This window comes from Perca flavescens, chromosome 3 (assembly GCF_004354835.1).
Source record: "Perca flavescens isolate YP-PL-M2 chromosome 3, PFLA_1.0, whole genome shotgun sequence".
In the NCBI taxonomy this organism is placed as follows: Eukaryota; Metazoa; Chordata; class Actinopteri; order Perciformes; family Percidae; genus Perca; species Perca flavescens.
Genome location: NC_041333.1, coordinates 3,349,662 through 3,373,951, shown reverse-complemented (window position 1 = coordinate 3,373,951; position 24,290 = coordinate 3,349,662). Strand labels below are relative to the sequence as shown.

Here is a 24,290-nt window from a genome sequence, read left to right as displayed (position 1 = left end):
CGCGGCTGGAATAGGTTGAACTTCTTCAGCCTATTTGCCAGATGATTGACCTCCATTTTGGCGGGGAACACCCACAGGAAGCCTGACCACAGTCGAGAACCAAGGAAAAAAGATAAACGAAAGGAAATTAGCATCGTGCTATGTTGTCAGTCTCATCTGAGCTTTGCCGCGGTCTGCCTCGAGCTTCACAGCTGTCTAGCTGTCCTCTGTGGGAGTGTGGGAGATACAGAAGTTCATCAGGTCAGAACTCTAATTTATGCATGAGATGACACTCTAACATTCTAATGTATTACTGCATACTGATTATTGGATCATTGCATAACCAATAGCTGCAATCAAATGCCATACTGCATTGTATCTCTCTCTCTCTCTCTCTCTCTATCTCTCTCTCTCTTTGCTAGTCCAGCGGTCATGACATTTTCTGTGGCGCAATGCCGCACCATTTTTCACAAAAATTCACAGTGTGAACCATTAGCAATAATGAAAAAACACTGTATGGTAAATAAATACATTTGGTCTATTGCTTTGCAGATTGCATACATTTTAAATCATACATCAGAAGTTTAAGCTGTACAATGTTGCATTAAACTCCTGAATGTTTTTTTTTTTAAACATTCCATATGATCTATATTTTTTCCATATTCCTTTAATGATCAAATACCAGTCGGGACAGGAAGAAGGAAAAGGGCTATTTGGTCCCCCACACTTTATACCCATGGCCTGTTTTAGCATCGCGTCTGGAGTGATCTCATTGCAAGATGGTTTCTAGAATTAAACACTTCCATTCATTAATTCTAGACCAATAGATAACACTATCAAAAGCCCGAGACAGTCTCGGTACAGCCCAACAGCGGGTGGCTGTGGCTCGGCCACAGTGTATGAATGCGTGTGAATGGTGAATGGTTCCTGTACTATGTAAAAGTGTTTTGAGTAGTCGTTAAGACTAGACTAGAAAAGCGCTATATAAAAACAGTCCATTTAACAGGTGTTTTGACTTACTTTGGCTGATTACATTAGGCTGTGCTTGGTTGACATCTACCTTACTCTCCTCCTAACTTTTTTTTAAGTTTGGTGAATAAGTACATTTTAAAGTCAATGCATAGCTCTGCCTAACTTCAACCAGAGTAGAGGTCTAATTGCCAGAATAAGTGAAAACACCTGTGTGGACATGCGAAGCCTTAACTACAGTAAACAAAAGCTGTATATGTTATACTACTTAATTGTCATTAAGTATTTTCATAAAGTCAGAAATAAGATCTTACATGTACTGTACAGACAACAAGATGTAAGGACAGGACATGTAATTTGTCTCCATTTAAACTCTTGAACTCTCCTGCGCATTATGTCCTTCTGTGCTTTTCTTTTCTTTTCTTTTCAGTTGGAGCAGCTGCATACGTGTACAACATGGCAACAATACTTGAATAGCCACAAAATATACACTGTTGTGTCTGGATACTTGAGTGAAATTCTTCATCTCTACTCTGGGTACTCTGGTCCAGTCCAGTATGAGGACTTCTGTCGTAAATCAACACTCTACCCAACGACAGTGTGGTGAGCGTGCTGGGAGCCAAGTAGTTTGAACTTCACTTCTCCAGCCGGGCGTCTGGAACCAGCCCAGCTACTGAGAGAGCTCTGAACAAGAGCGGCCTACTTCAAGTGGAAAGTATTTTAGGCTGCAGTACACTCCCATCTGCTTTCACTAAATAGATAGTGTCTACAGCGTTTGGACGATTATGTGTTTTACACTGCAATTCACTTTGAAAATATTGATGTTATGGAGATTTTCTCTCGTCATCATAAGCTGTCCACTACGCAGGTTCTGCTCAGATCTTGTAGTAACACACTCAGCCTCTCATAAAAGTTATGGCTCATAATTGCAAAACTTTTTACGGCTCATAGGAAACTATTAAGTTTAAAACTTTAAACTCTGACAAGAATGTCATTGATATCCTCAGGAAATGCCTGCTTGTTTCTTTGAGTCCCCTACATTAAAATAGACTTTAGCGTTGCCGGAAAAGTAACCTACATGAGGACTTAAATTTAATCTTACACATAATGCTTATACATATAAATAATGTTAAATATTTTCATGTGTGTGAGTGTGTTGTGTTGTCTGTTATAGTGTGCTATTGCGGCTGGTATCATTAAAGCTCAGAGCATCCATTTCTTCAACGCATAATGAGCATTCATTAATAAAAGATTTTGCTATTCCACCGGATGTCCCTCTTTACGGCCAGATGTCCGTCACCTTCCTCTGTCTCTGTGTTGGCGTTCTAACCTCCGGCTGATTTGTGAGGACTCTGGTTAACTGCTCCTCAGATCTCTGCAGGGTAAATCCAGACAGCTAGCTAGACTATCTGTCTACCTATTTTGCAGCGGCACCATGGCTCTGTCCAGCGCATAGCCCTGCCCATAATGATCGTGATTGGTTTAAAGAAATGTCGATAAACCAGAGCACGTTTTTCTCCCATACCGGAATGCTGTGTGGACTAGCCAGACCCTCCTCCGCAGTGCTGTGGAGGAAGGTCTGGCAAAGCGAGACTACTTTCTAAATAAAACCCAGGTAATAGAAATAAAATAAATGCAACCCTAACCAACCTTCTAGGCAAATAGTCATTGGAAAGAGTTGGCTAAAGTCAACTCCTGTTGGGAAGCAATTTGCCACGAATGAAACGACCAACGGTAGTAACTGTAGCCTGCCAGCATATAGGTCAGTAAGCTTTCAACACCAACTGTGCCACGTTGTGGTGTGGTCAGGCACTTTACTATGTGGTCATCTCTACCTTAGCCTGACCCCAAAACCGTAACTGTAACCCTAACACTGAGTGATTGCCAACCCTAGCTAACCTTGTACTAGTATCTGAAACTCTTTCCTGAGATATTATAGTGAGTTTATCTGCATTGTACTATCGTATATAAAATGTAACTAAAGAAGTTTTACTAAAGGCTACATGTGTACTTTAGTGAACGTGAAACATTACTCTGCTCTGCTCTTGAACCTAGCTAGCTACATATTTAAGGGTGAGTCAGGTTTGATTATCATGATGTCTATTTGGCAAGACTATAAAGCTTCAGTGTATTGGTACTGTTCCACCCAAGACCCAGATGCTGCAAGATCCAGATCAAAGGCATATATAGTGCCAAATAATATAATGCAATCTAAATAATGTAACCTAAGGTTCTGTTAATTAAACTTAAAACAGGAATACAGATTTGATGATGGCAGACTTGAAAGGATCTCTACATCCGAGCTGCTACTGTAACTACTGTACAGGCTGTCTGTGGAGGGGTCTTACAAATTACAACATACAAAATACTGTACTCTGCATAGTCAGCTGTTTCTGGCCGGAGATCAATGTTGAGATTGGTCATAATGCTGTAGGTTAAAAAAGAAGAGTTTTTTCTAGGTCATATTTAATAGCCAACTCATTTGATTTCTTCTTTTAAATCAACTTTGATTGATTGATTGTTTTAAATGATCTTCTTTGTGTGCTGGTTGGGTTTTTTCCTCGTTCTTTGCAGAACAAGCTATCCTTCTCAGTTGTCATAGGAATGCAATGGATTTTGAACACTGCAATACTCTTTTCTGCCTCTGCTTCTATTCTTTGTCTGTCATTTTCTATTTTGTTTAGCGCTTAATCAGTCCATTCATGTTTAGTGTGAAGGGCGATCAAATCGCAAAATCCTTTTTTAAAACTTGTATGTGATCGCTGTTTCTTTGAAAGAAGACCCAGATTGAAAAACAACATAAGGTGAAAGGTAAATCAATGTCCATGTAGGCCCAATCTGAGTGTAGTCTACACTGATGAGGGATTTGGGGTGTGCAGAGTTAGAGTTGAACTTCCTAAAGTTGTTAGGGGCCTCGGTGATCCTCTCTTGGATTGGACTGATGAGAAAGTGGTGTTCTGATTTGCAAGTCTGGTTTAAAACTTCAAAGAGTATCCTTTAGTATTCACAGAGTGGGAGGTGAATCATGGTTCTTCCCTTAAAGCCCATGGAAAAAACCTAATAGGCTCCCTTAACAAAGTTTTTTACCGTTTCCAAGGGTTAGGGACCTCTTTTTTTGATACCAATGCCACATACTGCCTTGTCAGAAACTTGTAATTGAAACTGAATAAACCACATCGCTCTGAATGTTGCCAGAGAGCATCAAAACACACCCTTAAGACATTTCAAGTGCAAACTGACCGCAGTTGTCCAACCCACACTGTCAGTCACATTAAACAGTTCTTTGGAAAAGAAATTCAGAAGTCCAGAAATTTGGACACACTGCTGAACGGTGCATCACTCAACGATACCACAAGAAGAGATGAGCTGACAGTGTTCTTTCTGTCCAAGTTTAACTCATTTCAAGTCATTTTTTTATTGGAATGTTTTTCATCTATAACAGCATCACTACATACATGCTTACACATTTTTATGTAACGGCAGCAGCACATGAACCTGATGCCTCTTCACTCGTACCAGTGGAGTTAGAGCTGCCACACAACATGCTGGTCTGCTCAGCAGGAGCAGTTTGGTGTTCAGTGCATTGCTCAAGGACATACAGAGTAACCAGGGATCAAACCACCAATCCTTTGATTAATGCATGACCTGTAGTACCACAGCTGCCCCAGAAAATACAGAGAATAAAATAATTTGTTATGGGATGGTGTTGGAGGCCAAACAAAAAGAAATGTGATTAATTAATTAATTAATTCTTACATTTGTGCCATGATTTGTGTCCTTGCTAAAGCGTGCTGTGTGTGTGTGTGTGTGTGTGTGTGTGTGTGTGTGTGTGTGTGTGTGTAGAATAAACAAGCGAACAGAATGGCTTCTTCAACTGCTGTCCGGCACACATGCGGTTCAGAACTTAAGAGTATAAAGCAGCGCTACAAGGAACGTTCACATATTTCTTTTGCTAGTCATGCTGCTGCTTTTAGGAAACATGAGTAAAAACACAAAGGGGTTTTACTCATGGGGACCAGGAACAGAAATTATTTTTCTATCCATTATTTCTTAATGCACCAAGTTGTTAGGCTACCGAATAAAACAGCTTGCTGCACTTACTGTACCAGTGCCTGTGACATTTTGAAATGTCTCCTCTGCAGCAGAGTTTTTCTAAATGTATCAGGATTTGGACTCCTAATTTCAAACAGATTTACATATCACTTTGAACACTGCGAGACACCAGTAAGTATGTACTGTAGCTCATAAAAAGTGTAGAAGCCTGGCAAAAGTTTGACTTTAGCTGTTCGTGCAGTGCAGATAGGGTCTGTAGTTGAGCCATTAACTAACACAGGCACATCTGTGAAGCAGGTTGTACCTTATTAAGTGACAGAGTTAGTATTTGGTGTGTAGTAAGCAGATACTCACTACATATTCTACCTTTAACATCAGTCTGCAAAAGTGTATAATATGATCATGGCAATCAGTCATGGAGGAAAAAGATTCATTAAAGATATTTTACCTTTTAACATTCAATGGATTTAAACACTTGAACACTATAAACATTTGTTATAGCATTAACATTTTGTGCGGCATCTATTTGAACAATGGTGGTTAAAAAAAGCTTCAAATCCACATGAAATAGATTGGTTAATGATATCAGGGGATACAATAACAAGCTTATTCTTATCCTTTATAGTCCTGTCACGTGCAATAGACATCTTCTCTGCTCAGGAAGCAGAGTAGGAAGATTCAGGAGGATGTGAACACACATCTTTGGCAGATGTCCCTGATGTAGTTAAAAATCCCTACACTAGATGAGAGCTGATCTGAAAAGCTAATGCTCTGGATATTGTTGGATGTTGTAAATCTTTCGTCAGTGTGTCACAGCTTTTGAAAACACATTTGAATTAGCAAACATGAATGGCGGTGCCCATACTTTCAATAAAAGTGGATAGATTGATGTGAATAAGCTTTTACCAGGAGTCACACCTTCCTCTGAAAGCCTCTGTCAAGGTGCTGGAAGTGAGACTCCAGCCAATTGTCAAACCTATTCAAAAGAACAAATAGGATTCCTTCTTGGTTGTAGAGTGGTGCACTTTGTATCCTCTCAGCTAACTGAGGCATCATGAGAGTCTGCTAATCCTGTCTACATATGTTTTGTAACTTTGGAAAAAGCTTATAACCAAGTTCCCCAAAGTATCTTGTGTGAAGAACTGCAGTATAAGTATGAGCTATTTGGTTCCTGTACATTTAGAATTACAGCTGTGATGGTTCTCTGAGCATTTTTTACAACTCGCTCAATGTGAGCATTAAGCTTTCAGAGAAATGCTCTGTGTCCACTCCTCTGCTTGTAATATATGCATGGACAAGATATCAACACTCACCTGAAGTCTATAAAGCATCCAAATTGGTGTCACAAGAGTGGTATTTCTCTGTTTGCAGATGACACATTCCTTTTGACATCATTGCATGTTTATTTACAGTTTACTAAAATGTATATGCTAAGTCAAAGATCATAATCCCTGATTGAGTCCCCCAAAACAGCTGATAAAGGTGAGGGTTGAGTAACTGCTCTAGGTGGAATAAGGTTTTGTATGTATAGCCTTGTTTCCACGGCATGGTACGGCTCAACTCGACTCAACTCACTTGGAACTGTTTTGTTTTGGTTTTCCATTGGCAAACATTGTTGGTACCTTTTGAGTTTAAATAAAGGTTTGAAATTAATTTGTAGTGTGTGTGAGCTGAGCTGAGCCTATACTAGAAGGTGGAGTTAAAATAGTGCAGACCACTGATTGGTCTGAGAGAATTGTCACATGGGACATCCCGCCATTTTAAATAGCCGAGCTACCGACAATAGCGACCGGAATTCTTTAATTCACTCAACCCAGATTTAAAAAAATAACAAACCGCAAAACCACACTGTGGTCAATTGACAGAATGCAGACATTCCTCTGTTTGGTTGCAGATGAAAGGACCCAGTGAGAGCTGGACAGAGCAACCAAACTGTGTTGCATTGAAGATAACTAGTGGAGTGCCTGTTGAAAATGTGCCTGTTTGGAATGGGCCGATTGCTTGGCCTGTGGTATTGCTGGTTGTAGAATTCTCCAAAACCAAATTGTACCCCAAAATTACTTACAGAAGGACTCCAAACCACTTAATATGCAACTCCACTGTATAGCCTACTACTGACTTACAGCGTAGGCTACGTTTACATCTACATCAGAGGAAGACATTGTGCTACTATATTTGCCTGACAGAGAACGTGGCAGATTCAGAATTTAATGACAAAATATCACAATTAAAATGTGGAGTTATCGGACCTCATGGACTCATGGCAGTGTGATTAATTAAGTGGTTAATCAACCACCGGAAACGGAGCAAGTAGCCTACAGAGACAATCTCACATTTAGGTCTGGACTGTTTTGTGTGTGTGTGTGTGTGTGTGTGTGTGTGTGTGTGTGCGTGTGAGAGAGAGAGAGAGAGAGAGAGAGAGAGAGAGAGAAAACATTGTAGTGTTGTCTTTTTTGTCAACATATCACCACAGTTTAATTACAGCGCCGTTGTCTCGTCTCTCGTGCGATGTCCATGTAAGCAACCCACTGTTGCTCTGGAAAAGCGCGGAAAGGTTTGGTTGTTAACGTTATATCCAGTAATCACGTAACGCAAAACAATCAAAGTCAAAGCCGTTGAACCTCCCCCAATGCTGTACAGAGCGTCGTCAACATTTAGTTTTAAATTGCTGCAGTCAACCTATGGGAAAGACTGTTAAATACACAAAAGTATTCTGGGTTGAAGTTTGTTGCCCCGTCGAGTACTTTATTGTGATTGTAGTAATAAATACATTGGCCAGGTTTTTGTGAGGGAGAGATACGTCATAGGTGTAACGTTACAGGTACCCTGGTAATAGGCGTATGATTTGCTTTTTTTAATCGCCGGTATTAACATTATAAGGTATACGTGGTGAACGTTAGAGGCAAACTTACACAACATGTTGCGATGTTCCTGTATGCTATCCACTCGTGCTCCAGGAAAGTGAAAAAAAAGCTAGTTTGGTATATCCAGCAATCATAGAACGTTGGATGTAACGTTGGAAGTGTACTGAAGTCAAAGCCGGTACACCCCCCCCACCCCAATAAAGCCATCAGTGCAGTTTGCTGAAGTAAGTTGTGTCAAAAGGTGCTTCATGGCTTCTTTAAAAATTAGTTGTGAATGAGTTATATTTATATTGTACTATATATATATATATATATATATATATATATATATATATATATATATATATATATATCTTGTTATGTTTAACATGGAGTTCAAATCTTCATATACCCATCCTAATTAATGGTTTGAGAAAATGCCTGAAACTTAAATGAACGAGATTGCAAAATTGGAGACCTGCAAAGCGGAAAATTGCATGACTGACAAAGTAAGTAAACAGTATAAAGAAACTGAACAACTGCCCTATCGTGCATATCCTGACCACAGCCTCTGTGTCCTAAGCAAAGGTAGCGTTCATGACAACAAAATTAACAACTGCTTTAACACTTCAGTGAAAATGCCAACAAGCCCTTTGTGGGATTCACAATTCTTAAATTGCCCCCCTCATTTTATTTGCGGCCTCTGACTGGTTGTCCCTCTGATTATGCAGGTGAATTTAAGTGGAAACATCAGAGCAATAGCAAAGCCTGTATTTTCTGTGGGTCACTGCTCTCACGCCATATACCCAAGGTTGTTGTGCTCACTGCCACAGAGGCGGTTTGTATAGAAGAGAAAATCTTGGAAAATGACTCATACTTTACTCATGTTTTATATATTACACTTACTAAATAATACCCTAAAGTTTGTTTTTGCTTTCATGTGTTAGATATTTCAGATATTACTTTCCTCAGTTGTTGGGGACTAAATAATAAATACACTCTCGTCAGCTCTGTGTTTATTCCTAAATGAAAGCCTTCAAAATTAAGAGAACACAATACAATGAAACAAAGTCTTTCTGTCAGCAGTGATCCGTCAATCAAAAAAGCGTTTCTTGTCATTAGAAATGTCATTTACCCCTCTAAACCATTTATTATTTCACACAGACCCATGTCTATACTTTTCATACTTTTATTCAATGAAGGGAAAACATAAATATGTAGTGTTCTTAATTATTATTCTCCGATTGACAATCACAGCATCTAATTTAATTAAATTCAATTCCATTTTATTTATAGTATCAAATCATAACAAGAGTTATCTCGAGACACTTCACAGATAGAGTAGGTCTAGACCACACTCTATCATTTACTAAGACCCAACAATTCCACTAATTCCCCCAATAGCAAGCATTTAGTGCGACAGTGGCGAGGAAAAAACTCAACCTTTTTTTGACTTCCATATGCTTTAAAATGTAGAAATTGAGCACTGTTGGTAATTCCTTTGGAGTAACGATGCAGACAGCACTGCTTTGCCATGTTTTTTCTGGATTCCTCTCCACACCAGTACTCTTGTTTGCTGCTACAGAGCACAGGGGACTGTGTGAGGATGAATTTACCTCCCAACATCTGGAAGCGTGCTTAATGATCATTAAAAACAAGATTAACTATTCTCTGAAATGACAAGGGGAGGGGTACACTGTGGTTTAGGTCTCACGCTCCCCTCACATGCATACGCTGACTTAGTGACATGCAATGCAGTCTCAGAGGAGACCCCGCCTGAGACCTTTAAAATTTAATTTGATCGTGTTCTAAATTTATAGGCGACACTAAATTTACATTCTCCTGTGTGAGAATTTGGTGTCTTAAAATGTCTATCCAAGGGTGAGAGTAGAGAGAGCTTGACAACTGGTATGAAGCCCGCTCCCCCCCCACCCCCACTGCTCTTGTTAAAACATTAAACTGTTGACTGTCACGAAGCTAAGTTAATGTGATGTTTATCATGCTGAAACATGAGAGAATTTGTGATTAAAGTCTGCTTTAATAAGCCTCAAGTACCTAATTGCAGTTTGCAATCTTGTGCAATGTCGGTAACTATTGCCTACTGCACATAATTTCCTTTTTCCTCCAACTCCAAACAACTGGTTTTAAAATTCAAGCCTCAGCAACAGCAGACTGTTTGTGGCCCGTGAATAATGCGGGGGTCAAAGGTACCAGAGCTAAAGGATGTTGAGTCAGTCACTCTCTTCAAATGGTAAGTCAAAACATACCCATACAATAATTTACTCACCAAAGTGGAACTAAAGTATAACTGGCCAACCACTGAGATATTTAGCTTTGAGATGATGGTAACAGCCACAGCCTCGTTATCATGGCATTTCTGTGACACCAGTTCCGGTCCTCTGTAAAAAAAAAAAATGTTTTATATGTTTTATGACTCAAACACATTACTGTATTGGCAGACTGGTATTGGATTTGTCTGTTGGCAGTATCAACTGTAGCCTTGTTTTTCTGCTCCGTAAGTAAAGGCATAGATACTTTCACTGGACAAATTTAGAATCCCTTTTTTTGACAGGTCACTAGGGATTTACTAGGTGGACTTGTGTCCTCAACAAAACATACTTGCGATAAGGAGAAGTAGAGATAATTGGCATTGTTACTTACACTCTACCCAGTATAATACACACCACCATGGTTGATTCTAATGATGTAGAACACACGTGTCAAACTCAAACCCATGTGATGCGTAAATCCGGCCCCTGGCAGATTTTGATCCGGCCCGCATATCAATTTAGGTTCACAATACATTTTGGCCCACCTAGTTTTGGTCACTTTTTCTGAAGTCTTTGTCAATTTTCCGATGTTTTTCTACATTTTTTTCAATGTTTTTTCCAAAGTTTTTTACCCTTATCCAACGTTGTTGTCGCCTTTTCCATCTTTTTTGGTGCATTTTTCAATAGTTTGGTCACTTTTTTTCTATGATGTCTAAGGATCTTTGCCGACTTTTTTGGGGCTTTATGAGGCACAAATTATAAGTGAGAACGCTAAATGAGACATGCAATAATACAGTCAAAATATCTGACTTAAATAATAGGATGTCAATAAAAAGTACATGTCTGGCTCTTGATGTGATTCTCATTTTCCAGTCTGACCCTTAGTGAAGTTGAGTTTAACACTTCTGATGTAGAAGACAAATGGACATCTCATTCTCAACATGTCAGGCATGTAAACTTTTGTTAAAATGTGACTTCAACGTATACAAGTCATTGAGGTTAAATGTCTGGTCAAATCACACTTCAGTCCTACAAACATTCGCTGTCTCCCATTCATTTCTATTGAAGCCTGCATGATGGACAAATTCAGGCATCCGTTGCTTGTTTCTTTGCGATCTTCAGCCAATAGTTCAAATGAGAATAACAGTGCATACCGTGGGATAGTCTTTTCTCAAAGGTATTCATGGTGCCGCACTCGTTTGCACATTCAAAAAGGAATAGAAGTAGAGTTTAAAAACCTGCATACTGTCTTACCTCCTCACACCTGGCCAATTGTATAGTGGGAAGTGGACACACTTGTCGCGACGGGAAACATTTTCGATAATCCAAAAAGCACTTTCCTTTGACTTTTAGATTCTACTTTGCTGCTTCTACATACTTCAACTATATCTAATAAACTGGATGATTGAGAATGTAAACATACAACTTAGTTATGTTTGTATAAGGTGCAGCAGTCCAACATTATACTCAAGTAGATCAAGGATCAAAAGCAGAACACATATCATGCCAGTCAAATAACCTTTGACATGTTGATTTGTTGATTAAGGGGAAAACATGACTAGCCCAGCTTCAATATTTGCCATTTTGTGGTCTTTGATCTTTGGGATGTAATGCAGAAGCCTGAGGAAAAAGCAGGAGGATGATGATGAAGAATTAACATCAACATGAGACTTTAGATGTTTGGAAAATATGTCTCTTGTAGAAAATTAGAACAGCAAGGATAATTATCTATTTCACTGTAGGAATACATTGGGGGGTGGGTGTGAGGGCCTGGTTCTCTGTTCAGACCTGGAGTAATTACAGCAAAACCTCTACATTTGGAAACCATGTGCACTCCCCTCGCATCCCTGATTGAAACAAATGAGGCAAATAATTGGAAGTGTGGTCAGTTTACTAGGGTGAGGTCTATCTCGAGGCCTTTCACATCTAAAAACAAACGACTGTATTTATATAGTTTGATTTCAAGAGATACGGCAATCAATGTAACAGGCAGTAGGCTACGCAACAACCTGCCTTCTAATGATTAATACTCACAACATTTGAAGGGCCAGCGCCTTAATTGAGTTACTGATGGAAAGTTGCTGTGTGTTTGACATGTCAGCTTTTCTTTTCACTAGTCAGCGAGCTGTTAGCAACATCTTCAGGACAGGAGCAGGATAGCAGCACCATGACAGCTCCGACTGCAGCCAGCAGTAAGCAGGGATAAAGCTTTTTTTTTTTTTTTTTTTTTTTTTTTTATTGCAATGCTATGAACATACAAAAATAATGCAAGGGGTAAATACAATTAAAAGCACAGTTACAGGTTATAAAGACAGGAGAATATCAAACAAATGACATAGTGAGACAGTTTTAAGGGCTTTAGAGTTGCTGGATGTACTGAGAGTGTCCAGGTAAGATTTGAGTTCCTTACAAAAAATAAAAAAGTAGGGCTTAGTATCCTGAAATTTACATTTGTGTAAAAAAAAACTTTGCTAGAAAAATAAATAGATTTATCAAAAAATATTGGTCCTTTAAGTCTTTATCAAAGTTGTGCTGACCAAATAAAACATCTTTGTATAAAAAAGAAAATCTCTGTGATGAGAATGAGCGTACAAAGATACAGAAATCCTTCCAGAACAGACTTGTATATGTGCATTCCCAGAAGAGATGAGAGACAGATTCTTCCTCAGCACCACAAAAAGAACATAAAGTGTCAATATCAGGAAACATCTTTTTTAAATAAAGCTTCGCCGGATAAAAAAGATGAAGTAATTTGTAAGACACATCCTTGATCTTATTGGTTATTAAGTATTTAGAAGACAAAGACCACACTTTCTTCCATGGAATATTAACAAATTGGCCATTCCAGTATGGCACAATGTATGGGAGAGAAACAATCTCATTTTGAAAAAGCTGTCTAATTCTTCTGTTCCGACCATTAGAGTTAGATAAAAAACAAACATTTCCAATATTTGTATCAAAAGGATGAGCTACTGACATAGAAATCTGGGATCTAGCTGAGTCTCTGAGAAGAGTTAATGCTCCATAACGGATGGCATGCAAGCATAGACAGCAGGGATAAAGCTACAGCCATATCTATGGCTACAGCTACGTCAGCACTGCACTACGTGGAAGACGGAGCGTGGGAGGATGATGCTACGATAATATTATCCTTCAAAATAAGAGCATCAATTCACAGCATAACCTTCCAGCCTCTCGTTTGTCAAAGAACACCCACTAAACAGTATACATTATAGCTTTTACACGAAGTGATTTGCTTTTAAAAGCAAGCCGTGTGACTTGCAGTAGAATAAAAGTAACACAAACTTTTATTTCGAAGTGATACTACTAAAGCTGTTAGCTGGCTGGATGCAGGGATTTTCTGGCCGAATTACATGGAAGCAGGCAGATAACGTGAACGTTGCAGGGAGAAAAATCATGGATTTAGCATTCAATAATAATTAAAATAAAAAATAAAAAACAACGGTGCTTTTCCGTTGAACTTATTTTGTATTTTAAGGCTGCTTTCTGTGCAAACAACGGCTTGTTTCTCCTTCGGACGACTGGACTTGAGGTTTGCTTCAGTGGTGAGGAAGCTAGCTGTCAAGTAGTAACGTTAGCTCACTAGCGGCCACATCAGCACCGCTGAGATTAGCCAGCCGCGTTAGCATCAATGTAAGCAAGCTGTTTATTTTGTGTCGGTGTGTACTAGAACGCTGTGTGATTATCATGTTGTCACACTGCAAACATGATAACATCCTTACGTGTCAGGGTTTGGTGCTGTCTTGCAGAGATTAAATGATGGCAGACAGTATCATGAGCAAAGCTGCCACCATGGAGATCCCCATTAACAGCAACGGAGACACAGGGACTCTGCCAGAGGATGACAGCCTGGAGCAGGTCAGTTAGCTAGTCACATGGTCTCTCACCGTCTCACTGACTATGTCATTTTACTAAATCTGTTTTTGGCATTTTGTGGTTCTCTATCCCTTTTCACATTATAGCACAGTCTTGGACTGAGGCTGGTTAGACCAGCTGTTATCTAACCATACACAGGCCTGCAGCTATGTAACGTACTGTAGCTATACCAATATCACCATCAATACCTGCAACTGGGAATGGTGCGTTGAGAGCATGGAGAGTGAGTACACTTGACATTAATTGGGATAGGATGCTTACGTCACATGAGCTTGCATGACAATATGCATAACTAGTGTAGATTTGTTGGTGTGGTTCAGTATGTTCCTTGTGCAGGTTGACTTGGATCACTTAGTTTCAGTTGAGAAAATATGACCCAGAAAAACTGCATTGCTTCTTTACATTTAAACGCAAAGCGTCGTTTCATATTTTAATTTTGGAATATGGCAACGTGTACACCTATTTATAATATCAACAATTTTGGATGAGAGATACTTTGAGTTGATGATCGATGTAGATAAAGTGTTTGGGCCCTCAAATGTGATAATCGTTAATGCCTTCTTCAAAACCATACTTATTAACAATATGTTGTTGAATCCATCAGGATTTGCAGCAGGTGATGGTGTCTGGACCCAACCTGAATGAAACCAGCATTGTGTCAGGAGGTTATGGAGGACCTGCAGGGGGCATCATTCCCACCAGCACCATCAAAGGTATGGTTAGAAAACCTGATTGCCATCCTTTACAGGTTTTGCTTTGTTTATTCTTACGGACACAGTTTGTGCCCCCCCCTCAACAGGCCATGCAGAATGCAATGCGCTGTGCCAGAGATCTGTCAATGTTGTTGCAATCCTTCACTGAAAGAGGTCGATACCTAATACCCTTTTAAGAAACCATAGGGAGAGCTCTTCCTCCTTGTATTTTGATGTGAGAGTTGCTGACCTCTTGGCTCCTGGTTCACGTTACAAACATCCGTATCCCATAGGGCCTGCAGTTCGCTTCAACCCTGAGTATCTGGACAGAAGACGAGCCCCTGCACCCGGACCAGGTGGCTGTGCATTCTGACCACCCTTTTTTTTTTTTTTTTTTTTTTTTGGTTTCTAAGTTACCCGTCATATGTTAGTCTATGGCCCGTATCAGAGGTTTTGATATTGCTTGCCCGAGGGAGTTGTATGCAACCTTGCTTGTACCTCTTCAACTTACAGCTTCAGCAAGAAGAAATGTTTTGGCAGTTTTAAAAATTAGGGGTGCACTAACCTGATACTTATAGGGCTGTCTATATACTTTAAATGTTGTATTGTCTAATAACAATGTCCTCTTTTGTACTGTAAAATGCACTTTGGATGAATGTTTTGCCATTTTTGGGTTGTTCCGCGCATCCCATTTATTCCATTTTCATCTTTTTATAAATCCCTTTCTTCTGCATGAGAAACCTGCATGGTGGGTTATTTATAAAAAGCCATTTAACTCCAACTTATCATGTATCCTCCACCACAGAGCCTAACATTTTTCTTTCAGTTTACATACTCTGCTGTTCAGCTGCATATCTTACTGCCACACCTTTTTTGACACATATTTCACTCTATGCCCTTTTCTCCTCCTCACTCTTTATCATCATCATCATCACGCTCATTTCAGACATTCGCATGAAATCCAGCCAATCTGCAGCCAGTCGACTTGCCCAACACCCAGACCAGCATCCAGGTATCACCAGACTCATCACCATGTCCACACCGTCCTCACTCATTGTCATGACCCATGCAATTTCTGAAACCTCTGCCATGTAAACTTTGAAAGGATATCATGCATTGGAGTGTATATTGTTCTTTTTTTTCCCTCTGTTAGGGCTGTCGAACAATAACACTGGTAATTCCACTGAGGAAGTTTCTCGTGGTGTGGCAGTGGAGAAATTGGACAGTGTAAAGAAATGGGGCATCAACACGTATAAGGTATGGTGCACTGTGTGTAGATCCTTTGTTTTTAAACGTTGCCATAAGCTGATGAAATGGATATGTTTGTCCTTTCATCACTCTTTGCACTAAGGTCTTTACACACCAGGGACGTTTTTTGTCGTGCGATTGATTTGCACGTCAATGTGATATTTTTTTTCACGAGTACTTTCTCACAGAATATTCTCACAGAATATTACGCACCGATAATGTAACATCATTTCTTTTTTTCAAAACAAGGTCAATTTTTCTGAGCTTTCGCAATGCAAATAAAGAAACCAACCAATCACGTTATGTTGTTTACTTACGAGGATCATAATACAACATAGAGTCTGCTGTCCGAACCATAGACTGCCATTGTACAGACCGAGGGGGTAAGCGAGCATCCGGAAAGTGTACCTCTTATGGAGAGATTTTTAGGCTAACAAGCCATCACCTCCCGTTAGCATCCCATTGACTGCCATTCATTTTGACGGCACTTTGACAGCGAATAACTTTACATCTGAAGCGTTTAAAGACTTTGTTTGTCCATTGTTTATTTCTAAAGAAACACGACAATGTATAAAAGGCTCCATTACCTTGTATCTCCCGTTATGGCTCCGTAGCAGACGTTTTTGTAAAAATAGGCTAACGATTGTGTCATAACCACGAGACTTACTGTCACACAGTAGAAAAATTACAGTACAGGAGAAGTTCGCAAGCAGTTTCGACTTACATTAGCTGTTTAAGTTTAATTACTAATGTTAACTAGTATGTTAGTGATCAATAATGAGCCTGTACCTATGTTATCTCCTTACATGTACCTACACTCTCATTCTCTGCAAGATTGGGAATTATTGAGATTTCTCTCGGCACAGCTACCAGAAGACTTCACACTTTCAGACAGGTTGCTTACGTCACATCTACAGTACGTCTTCAAGCTCAGTTGGAGGCTGCTCAGTAACGCTCAGCCAGCACCGGAAAAGTGACTTCACTGGTCTCCGTCGAAGTATATGGCGTTGCTGTGTCCATTATTTACTGTCTATGGTACAGACGGCAAACTTTATTACTCCTTTCAACCTTAACAAAGGCAGCATTTATTTGTGCTCAAACTGCCGACTCTAGCTACTGTACATTTATTTGATATCTTCACAGCTGTTAATCCTCCTCTGCTCAGATATCTCTCTCCCGTCCGTTGACAAAGCTTCTCCAGTCACTTTCTCCCTCTCTTCAGCAGCGTCTCCAAAAGGAACTCAATTTTTATTATGAATAGTTTTGTTGCAAAATATTTGTAGCAGATCATTTCTTATTTTCATGTTGTTTGTTCGTCACGCCCCCGGTGTGTGACGGCCTTTACCCGCATAAACTCGTGTATTGTGTATAGCATTTAAGAGACATTTAAAATGCATGTGGACATTGTGGGTATCCTTTGGTATAAAGTGTATCCCTATTTTTCCTATATCAGGTTCAGCTGTGTATATATCAGCTGCAGTAGGTAGAAAGTGGGGAAAAAAGTAGAGTGAAATCTCTTCCTGCAGCCAATGGGATCTCTCTCTCTCTCTCTCTCTCTCTCTCTCTCTCTCTCTCTCTCTCTCTCTCTCTCTCTCTCTCTCTCTCTCTCTCTCTCTCTCTCTCTCTCTCTCTCTCTCTCTCTCTGAAATGCCCTGTGATTGTCCAAAGTCTCCCGTCACGGCTAGATTATTCTAAAGCCTGACAACACAGCCAAGTGGAGGTGCAGAAGTCTAGTTTTCTCTCGGAAGAATTAAATAACAATATGCTGAAAGGTTGTTATGGAATCTTTGCCCAGTGACACCAAAAATATACTGCCTATCGCAGCTTTAAGTATATTGCCTGTATTACCATATACTATTACTGACCCATGTATATGACCTCATTGTAAAGGCAATCTCTTGGTTTTTTCAACTGTGACCACTTCCACATGCGTTTTTCAGGCGATCAGACTACATGTTTATGAACAAGTTCATCAGATTCTCTTGACGCTGGGTACCCCTACCCAGCGTAGCATGATATATCGACTCAATATCGTTAACGATATTGAGTCAATATATATCATGCTACGTTATCGCAATATCACGTTGCGCAATATTATATTGAAAGTGTGCATAGATAAGTATGCAATATTTTTTTATATTTATTGTTTCTAATATGTCCTGTTCTGTAGACATGCTCTTTATTTATTGTTTTTATACTGTACAACCAGTACATGTCCTGTTCTATAGACATGGTCCTTATTTATATATTTTATGCTGTGCAACCAGTAAAATATGTCCTGTTCTGTAGACATGGTCCTTATTTATATATGTTATACTGTCCAACCAGTAAAACATGTACTGTTCTATAGACATGGTCCTTATTTATATATTTTATACTGTCCAACCAGTAGAACATGTCCTGTTCTGTAGACATGCTCTTTATTTATATATTTTATTCTGTCCAACCAGTAGAATATGTCCTGTTCTGTAGACATGCTCTTTATTTATATATTTTATACTGTCCAACCAGTAGAACATGTCCTGTTCTGTAGACATGCTCTTTATTTATATATTTTATACTGTCCAACCAGTAGAACATGTCCTGTTCTGTAGACATGGTCCTTATTTATATATTTTATACTGTGCAACCAGTAAACCATGTCCTGTTCTGTAGACATGCTCTTTATTTATATATTTTATACTGTCCAACTAGTAAAACATGTCCTGTTCTGTAGAAATGCTCTTTATTTATATATTTTATACTGTCCAACCAGTAAACCATGTCCTGTTCTGTAGACATGGTCCTTATTTATTTCTAAATAAGTTTAGTAATTTTACATATGTTTAAAAATATTGAACTTAATATCGATATCGCAATATCACATTTTGTCAATATCGTGCAACCCTAAAGCTGGATCTATTGTAATAATCTGTCCATATCCACCACGCAGTGTACAAAGCAGATGTTCTCCGAGAGGTTTGGCCGAGGTTCACGAACCGTAGACCTGGAACTGGAAGCTCAGATTGACGTGTTGAGAGAGACCAAGAACAAGTACGAACACATCCTAAGACTGGCCACTGCACTCACCAGTCATTTTCAAAGCATGGTGCAGACACAACAGGCTTTAGGAGACACCTTCACTGACCTCAGCCAGAAGTCCCCAGAGTTGCAGGTACTGTACAGTAAGCTTCCGGTGTGATGTCACATGGAATCTACGTCAGCAGGTAAAACGTATGTGTTTCTCTGCAGGACGAGTTTGGGTATAACGCAGAAACACAAAAGCTGCTGTGCAAGAATGGCGAGGCTCTGCTTGGTGCCATCAGTTTCTTTGTGTCAAGTATCGACACCCTGGTCAACAAAACAATGGAGGATACTCTGTTGACCATTAAGTTGTATGAAAACGCAAGGTAACAAACCCTGACATCCTGTGTGGAGTTGTGAAATATGAACTGAATTCCTGTATGGTGAACACCTAGGGAATGAGAGTCTGTGACCGCCTGAATTTTTGTTTTTTTTGCGTGCAGACTTGAGTTTGATGCCTATCGGTCTGATCTGGAGGAGTTGAGTTTGGGCCCTCGGGATGCAGCTACCATGGTCCGCATTGAGATGGCTCAGCATGATTACCAGATCCACAGAGACAAATATGAAAGGCTGCGTAGTGACGTCACCATCAAGCTCAAATTCCTGGAGGAAAACAAGGTCTGTGGTTTACATTTTTCTATTTTCTTTCAAAATGTCTTCAAAATTAAAGAGTAACTTAAAGGTCAACTATAATATAGCATTTTCAGGATTATACTTGCATTTTGTGTTTGTACTAGAACATGTTTACATGCTTTAATGTTAAAAAAACTTTTCTCATACTGCCCATGGTTGCTGCACCTGTATTCACCCGGAGAAATGAGCAGCATTGGCCAAGATTACAGCTAGGTCGTGTTAGCATGTAGCTGCTTAATAGTTAGCAGTATGCTAACGTTAGATTGTAGTGGAACGAAGCAGCGCTTTCTACCGTCAAAAATCGCAGATAAAGGCTTCTGAACCAAACACTATCCAATTGGACATGTTTCAGCAGTAATGTGACCCGGAATTGGGGAGAATTTAACAACATTTGCAGCCCAGATGACAATGTTTACTGCCGTTAGCCATGTAGCTACTGTAGTTGGCTGTGGATACTTAATAGAATATAGCAACAATTTCTACAGTCAAAATAAAGGCTTTTCAATCCAATACAACTAACAGAACATGTTTCAGGAGTAATATGACCCGGGAATAAGGGAGAATGTAACGAAACTGGCAGCCAAGACAAAATATATATATAAAAAAAAAAAAAATGTATTTAAATAACACTCGAGTCCTGCCTACTTGGAGCAGATGACCAATCATAGCAGGCAGGCTTAGAGTTGCATAACACTTGGCAAAGAATAGAAAAAACTCAGAATAGTTGGAAATCTGAACGTTTCAGCTCACAGGGATTTGGTCTAAAATATGTTTACCTCATTATTTGAAGTTTTGGCCACGTTTAACATGAAAATCCAACTTTATAACATTGTAGATATGACAGAAAACCCGGAAAAGCATAATATGACCCCTTTAATACCTCCTGAAATCTTGTTTTTGCTGATCTCCACTGGACCCCATGACTTCACTGTTGGGATTGGGTGCAGATACACAACAACAGTGCACACACCTCTGACCACACCCAACCACAGGCACCAGGGATGCTGGGTGTGGTCCGAGGTGAAACAAACTTGAAACTAGAACCAGTAAAACACTGCTCTTCAGGATGGTGTTTAGTTACTGCTCTAAAAACTCAAAATTGATTTTGGATAGCATTCTGAATGAGGAAAAAAATCAGCAAGTTAGTAAATTATATTTACAACAGATAGACATTGTTGGGATGCATTCCAATTTGTCATTGCTTTCTTGTCTTGGTTCACTTCCAAGTGCACTGACTAGAGTTGGGTTCACTTCAGGTGAGAATGTAATCCGACCCAAATATAGGAAGTGAACAAAAATACAGTGCATTTATTTACTAGCCTGCAATTTCAACCTTGCACACAACTTACGGATTTTTATATGGTTTAAGGGATGGTAATCTTAGTTTATTATGACCATACCTCACTCATTGTCTGTGTGTCACAACACATCATAATCTCCCTCTCATTATGGTCGCCCTCTCCTTCGTTCTCTGTCTGTCAGCTTCTTCTAAAATATAAGAAACCCTAAAGCAAAACCAGAAAACCCAAGGCCGCATAAATTTGGTGTTCTATTATTTCTGAGACCAGAAGTGTAAGCGAGTTTCACTCGGATATTCTGTCCAATATACCAGCAACCGTTTCGGGCATTTGACATTTGTTTACAATGATTGGCGTGCTAAAAATGTAGTGTGAACAGAGGTGTCAAAAGTATTCACATTCATTACTCAAGTAGAAGTATAGATACTAGGGTTAGAACAGACTTTTGTAGAAGTTGAAGTATCAACTCAAGCTTTTTACTTAAGTAAAAGTGTAAAAGTACTGGTTTCAAAACTACTTAAAGTATAAAAGTAAAAGTAATGTAAGGCAGAGATCTTCAACAGGGGGTCCTCAAAGTCATTGCAGGGGCCCTCCATATTATTGTAAATTTTTGAGTCTTTTTATTATCTTTGAGTCTTTTAAAATTAAAATGCCTTAACATAATTCCAACATATTATTAGCAAACATAAATTCCCACTGATGATAGGCTTACTGGCATATAGGTAAGGTAGTCCTTAAGATATCAGCCCACAGATAGTTAATCCTAGATTTACTGTGCCACATACAGTATGTAACATTAAAATATTATAAAATCATGCCAACAATTAATATTTTAATAGCTTATGAAAAAAGGGTATGTAAGAACGCTTTAGGTTGCCCTAACTGTTATTGTAGGCCCAGTTTAATATGCAACTTAATTTCATACAATATGTAGTAGGGGGTCCCTGCTACATCTCACTTTAAGTAAATGGGTCCTTGGCTTAAAAAACGTTGAAGACCCCTGATGTAAGGGGGAAACAATGCCATTAAGGACAACAGCTTAACCCCAAAACGTTAGGACAAAATCATATGACTATAATAATGTTATATTAAAATCATACCTGCAAACTCAGAAGGGCTGAAAAAGGTGACACATCTCTTCTGTGTTTTTCAGACAACGGCAGCTACAGTCTGGTGTTACAATCCTCTCCAGTGAAATACAGACACACTTTACACCGTTTAGCTCTCAGTATTTTAACCGTGTTTACTCCAGCTACTAGCTAACGCTAGGCTAATGTTAGCTGCTGACAACTGTAGTGTTAACTAGCGTCCCGTGCGGCGATGTTTCAGTTCCCTCTAACGTCCGTTTTCGGAGCATCAGAGAGAAGCGCAGGCATCTAAGTGGCTCCTAAATAAGGCACCGAAATCCACGTTGCTATTCGGTCCGGTAGATAACGGTCGTTAAAGCACCGGTGGCGTATTAGCAGGTTTGATGGATCGCGTACAAACCAATAGGGTGTCGGAATGACTATGTTTATACTTCTCATCCAACCACAATCAAATTCACTCTATCCGGATGGAGCGATCTGGATAGGGGTTTTTGTGTGTGTGTTTTTTTTTTTTTTAACGATGACGAGCCGGAATGAAAACAAGCCAAACTGAAATATGAGTAACGAGGCTATTTTTAAAATGTAAGGAGTAGAAAGTACAGATAATTCCGTGAAAATGTAAGGAGTAGAAGTAAAAAGTATGCTGTAAAATAATTACTCCAGTAAAGTATAGATACCCAAAATTTCTACTTAAGTAAGGTAACAAAGTATTTGTACTTCGTTACTTGACACCTCTGAGTGTGAATACTAACTGAACCAATTGAAAAATGCAACAATGTGGCAACTTCACCCCTGAATCGCACCAATTCTACCGAATAACATGTGGGAAAGCACCCTAACTTGCCTAATATTCACAGGTCTTTAGACTGCAGAGGAAACGCAGACAACAACGGGCTGATGGAACTTTCTTGTTCCTTCAAAATAGTTTTGGGGACCCCAGAACCCTTGTGTCGAAACATGGCTTGAATACATGTCCATGGGCTCCTTAGAAGATGTCCATGGGCTGTACTTTCCTGTAAACACTTGAAACTGTGTTTGCAATAGCAGAATGTCCCTCTTCTTTTTCTTCTTCTAGGTGAAGGTTATGCATAAGCAGCTGCTTCTCTTCCACAATGCTATCTCAGCTTACTTTGCTGGCAACCAGGAGCAGTTGGAACAAACTCTAATACAGTTCAATGTTAAGTTAAAGCCCCCGGGATCAGACAAGCCATCCTGGCTGGAGGAGCAGTAAAGAGCGCTTGGGGTGCAGCTGTTTGAGATGTACAGGGACACGCTGGTTACTGAAGAACTTGGCATTGTGCTTAGATGGACAAGAGTGAAATGTATAAAAAGAGTATATTGTAGGATCAATTGCAACCAGCGATAAAGAAAAACATGAGATTTTTGTTTTTGTAATGTTTTACGTATTGCATAGACGGTACAACAGTTTCAGTTGTATTTATATTTTCTTGTTAATTCACAAAATGACCTTTTGTTACTTTCTCATTATTTAGGTAGCACAATCATTTACATGAACATCACGTATTATTTATGTACAGTATAGTCTACTATTGTGGAGATACCCCTTGGCAGTTTTGCACATGCATTATTTAGTCGTTTCTTAATGTTGTCTAAAGCGATATATATCACAAATCACATTAGCAAATTAGCGGGATGATGTTAAAAAAATAATTATGAAATATCCTCTGAAATTGTATTTATTATTTCTCTTGGGTATACACAACTGAACGATATTCTTCAAATTTAGTTTTACAGAATTAAATCAAAAACATCAGGATATAGCATATGGCCTTGTGGTATTCTTGCCTGAATGGTCAGTTTACAATGCATAGAAGGGAATATATATATATATATATATATATATATATATATATATATATATATATATATATAGTAATTTTCTTTAACCTAGTATACAATCCATAATTAGTTTGATCTCCTAAATTTTGAGTTACCTTCAGTTATGTTCCTGTGAATCCAGCACAGTTCTCAGTATCTGTCTTGTTTACACATGGAAACAAGCCTGAAAACAGATGTTACACTCCATATGTTGTATGCTTCAATGATAAATAAAAACATCTCAACTATCATAAAGAAATCAAAATTCAACACACAGCCAGTCATTGGTTGACTATGTATTAAGTAAAAAAACGCTGTTGGGACTCCTAAAGCTTGATTTATGGTCCTGCGGAGGCTCCACGCAGAGCTCTCACCGTAGCCTACGTAGGTGGCCTGATGTTTACTTGTGCGCCGGTAT

At 39.2% G+C, this 24,290-nt stretch overlaps 1 protein-coding gene across 3 annotated transcripts; it reads left to right on the top strand.

The window, feature by feature from the left end:
• Positions 1 to 13,397: 13,397 nt before the first annotated feature.
• LOC114552521 (arfaptin-2) lies at positions 13,398 to 23,866 on the top strand. Of its 3 annotated transcripts, none has more exons than XM_028573388.1 (10): positions 13,398 to 13,680; positions 13,885 to 13,993; positions 14,616 to 14,724; positions 14,997 to 15,059; positions 15,650 to 15,715; positions 15,857 to 15,960; positions 18,884 to 19,105; positions 19,183 to 19,340; positions 19,458 to 19,632; positions 23,109 to 23,866. In XM_028573388.1, the coding sequence occupies exons 2-10, from the start codon at positions 13,892 to 13,894 to the stop codon at positions 23,262 to 23,264; spliced, it is 1,155 nt and encodes a 384-aa protein (XP_028429189.1). In that variant the 5' UTR covers positions 13,398 to 13,680; positions 13,885 to 13,891; the 3' UTR covers positions 23,265 to 23,866. The 3 variants fall into 3 exon arrangements, with proteins under 3 accessions (XP_028429189.1, XP_028429188.1, XP_028429190.1); XM_028573387.1 differs by having other exon boundaries at positions 13,398 to 13,768; XM_028573389.1 differs by lacking the exon at positions 14,997 to 15,059 and having other exon boundaries at positions 13,400 to 13,768.
• Positions 23,867 to 24,290: the final 424 nt, after the last annotated feature.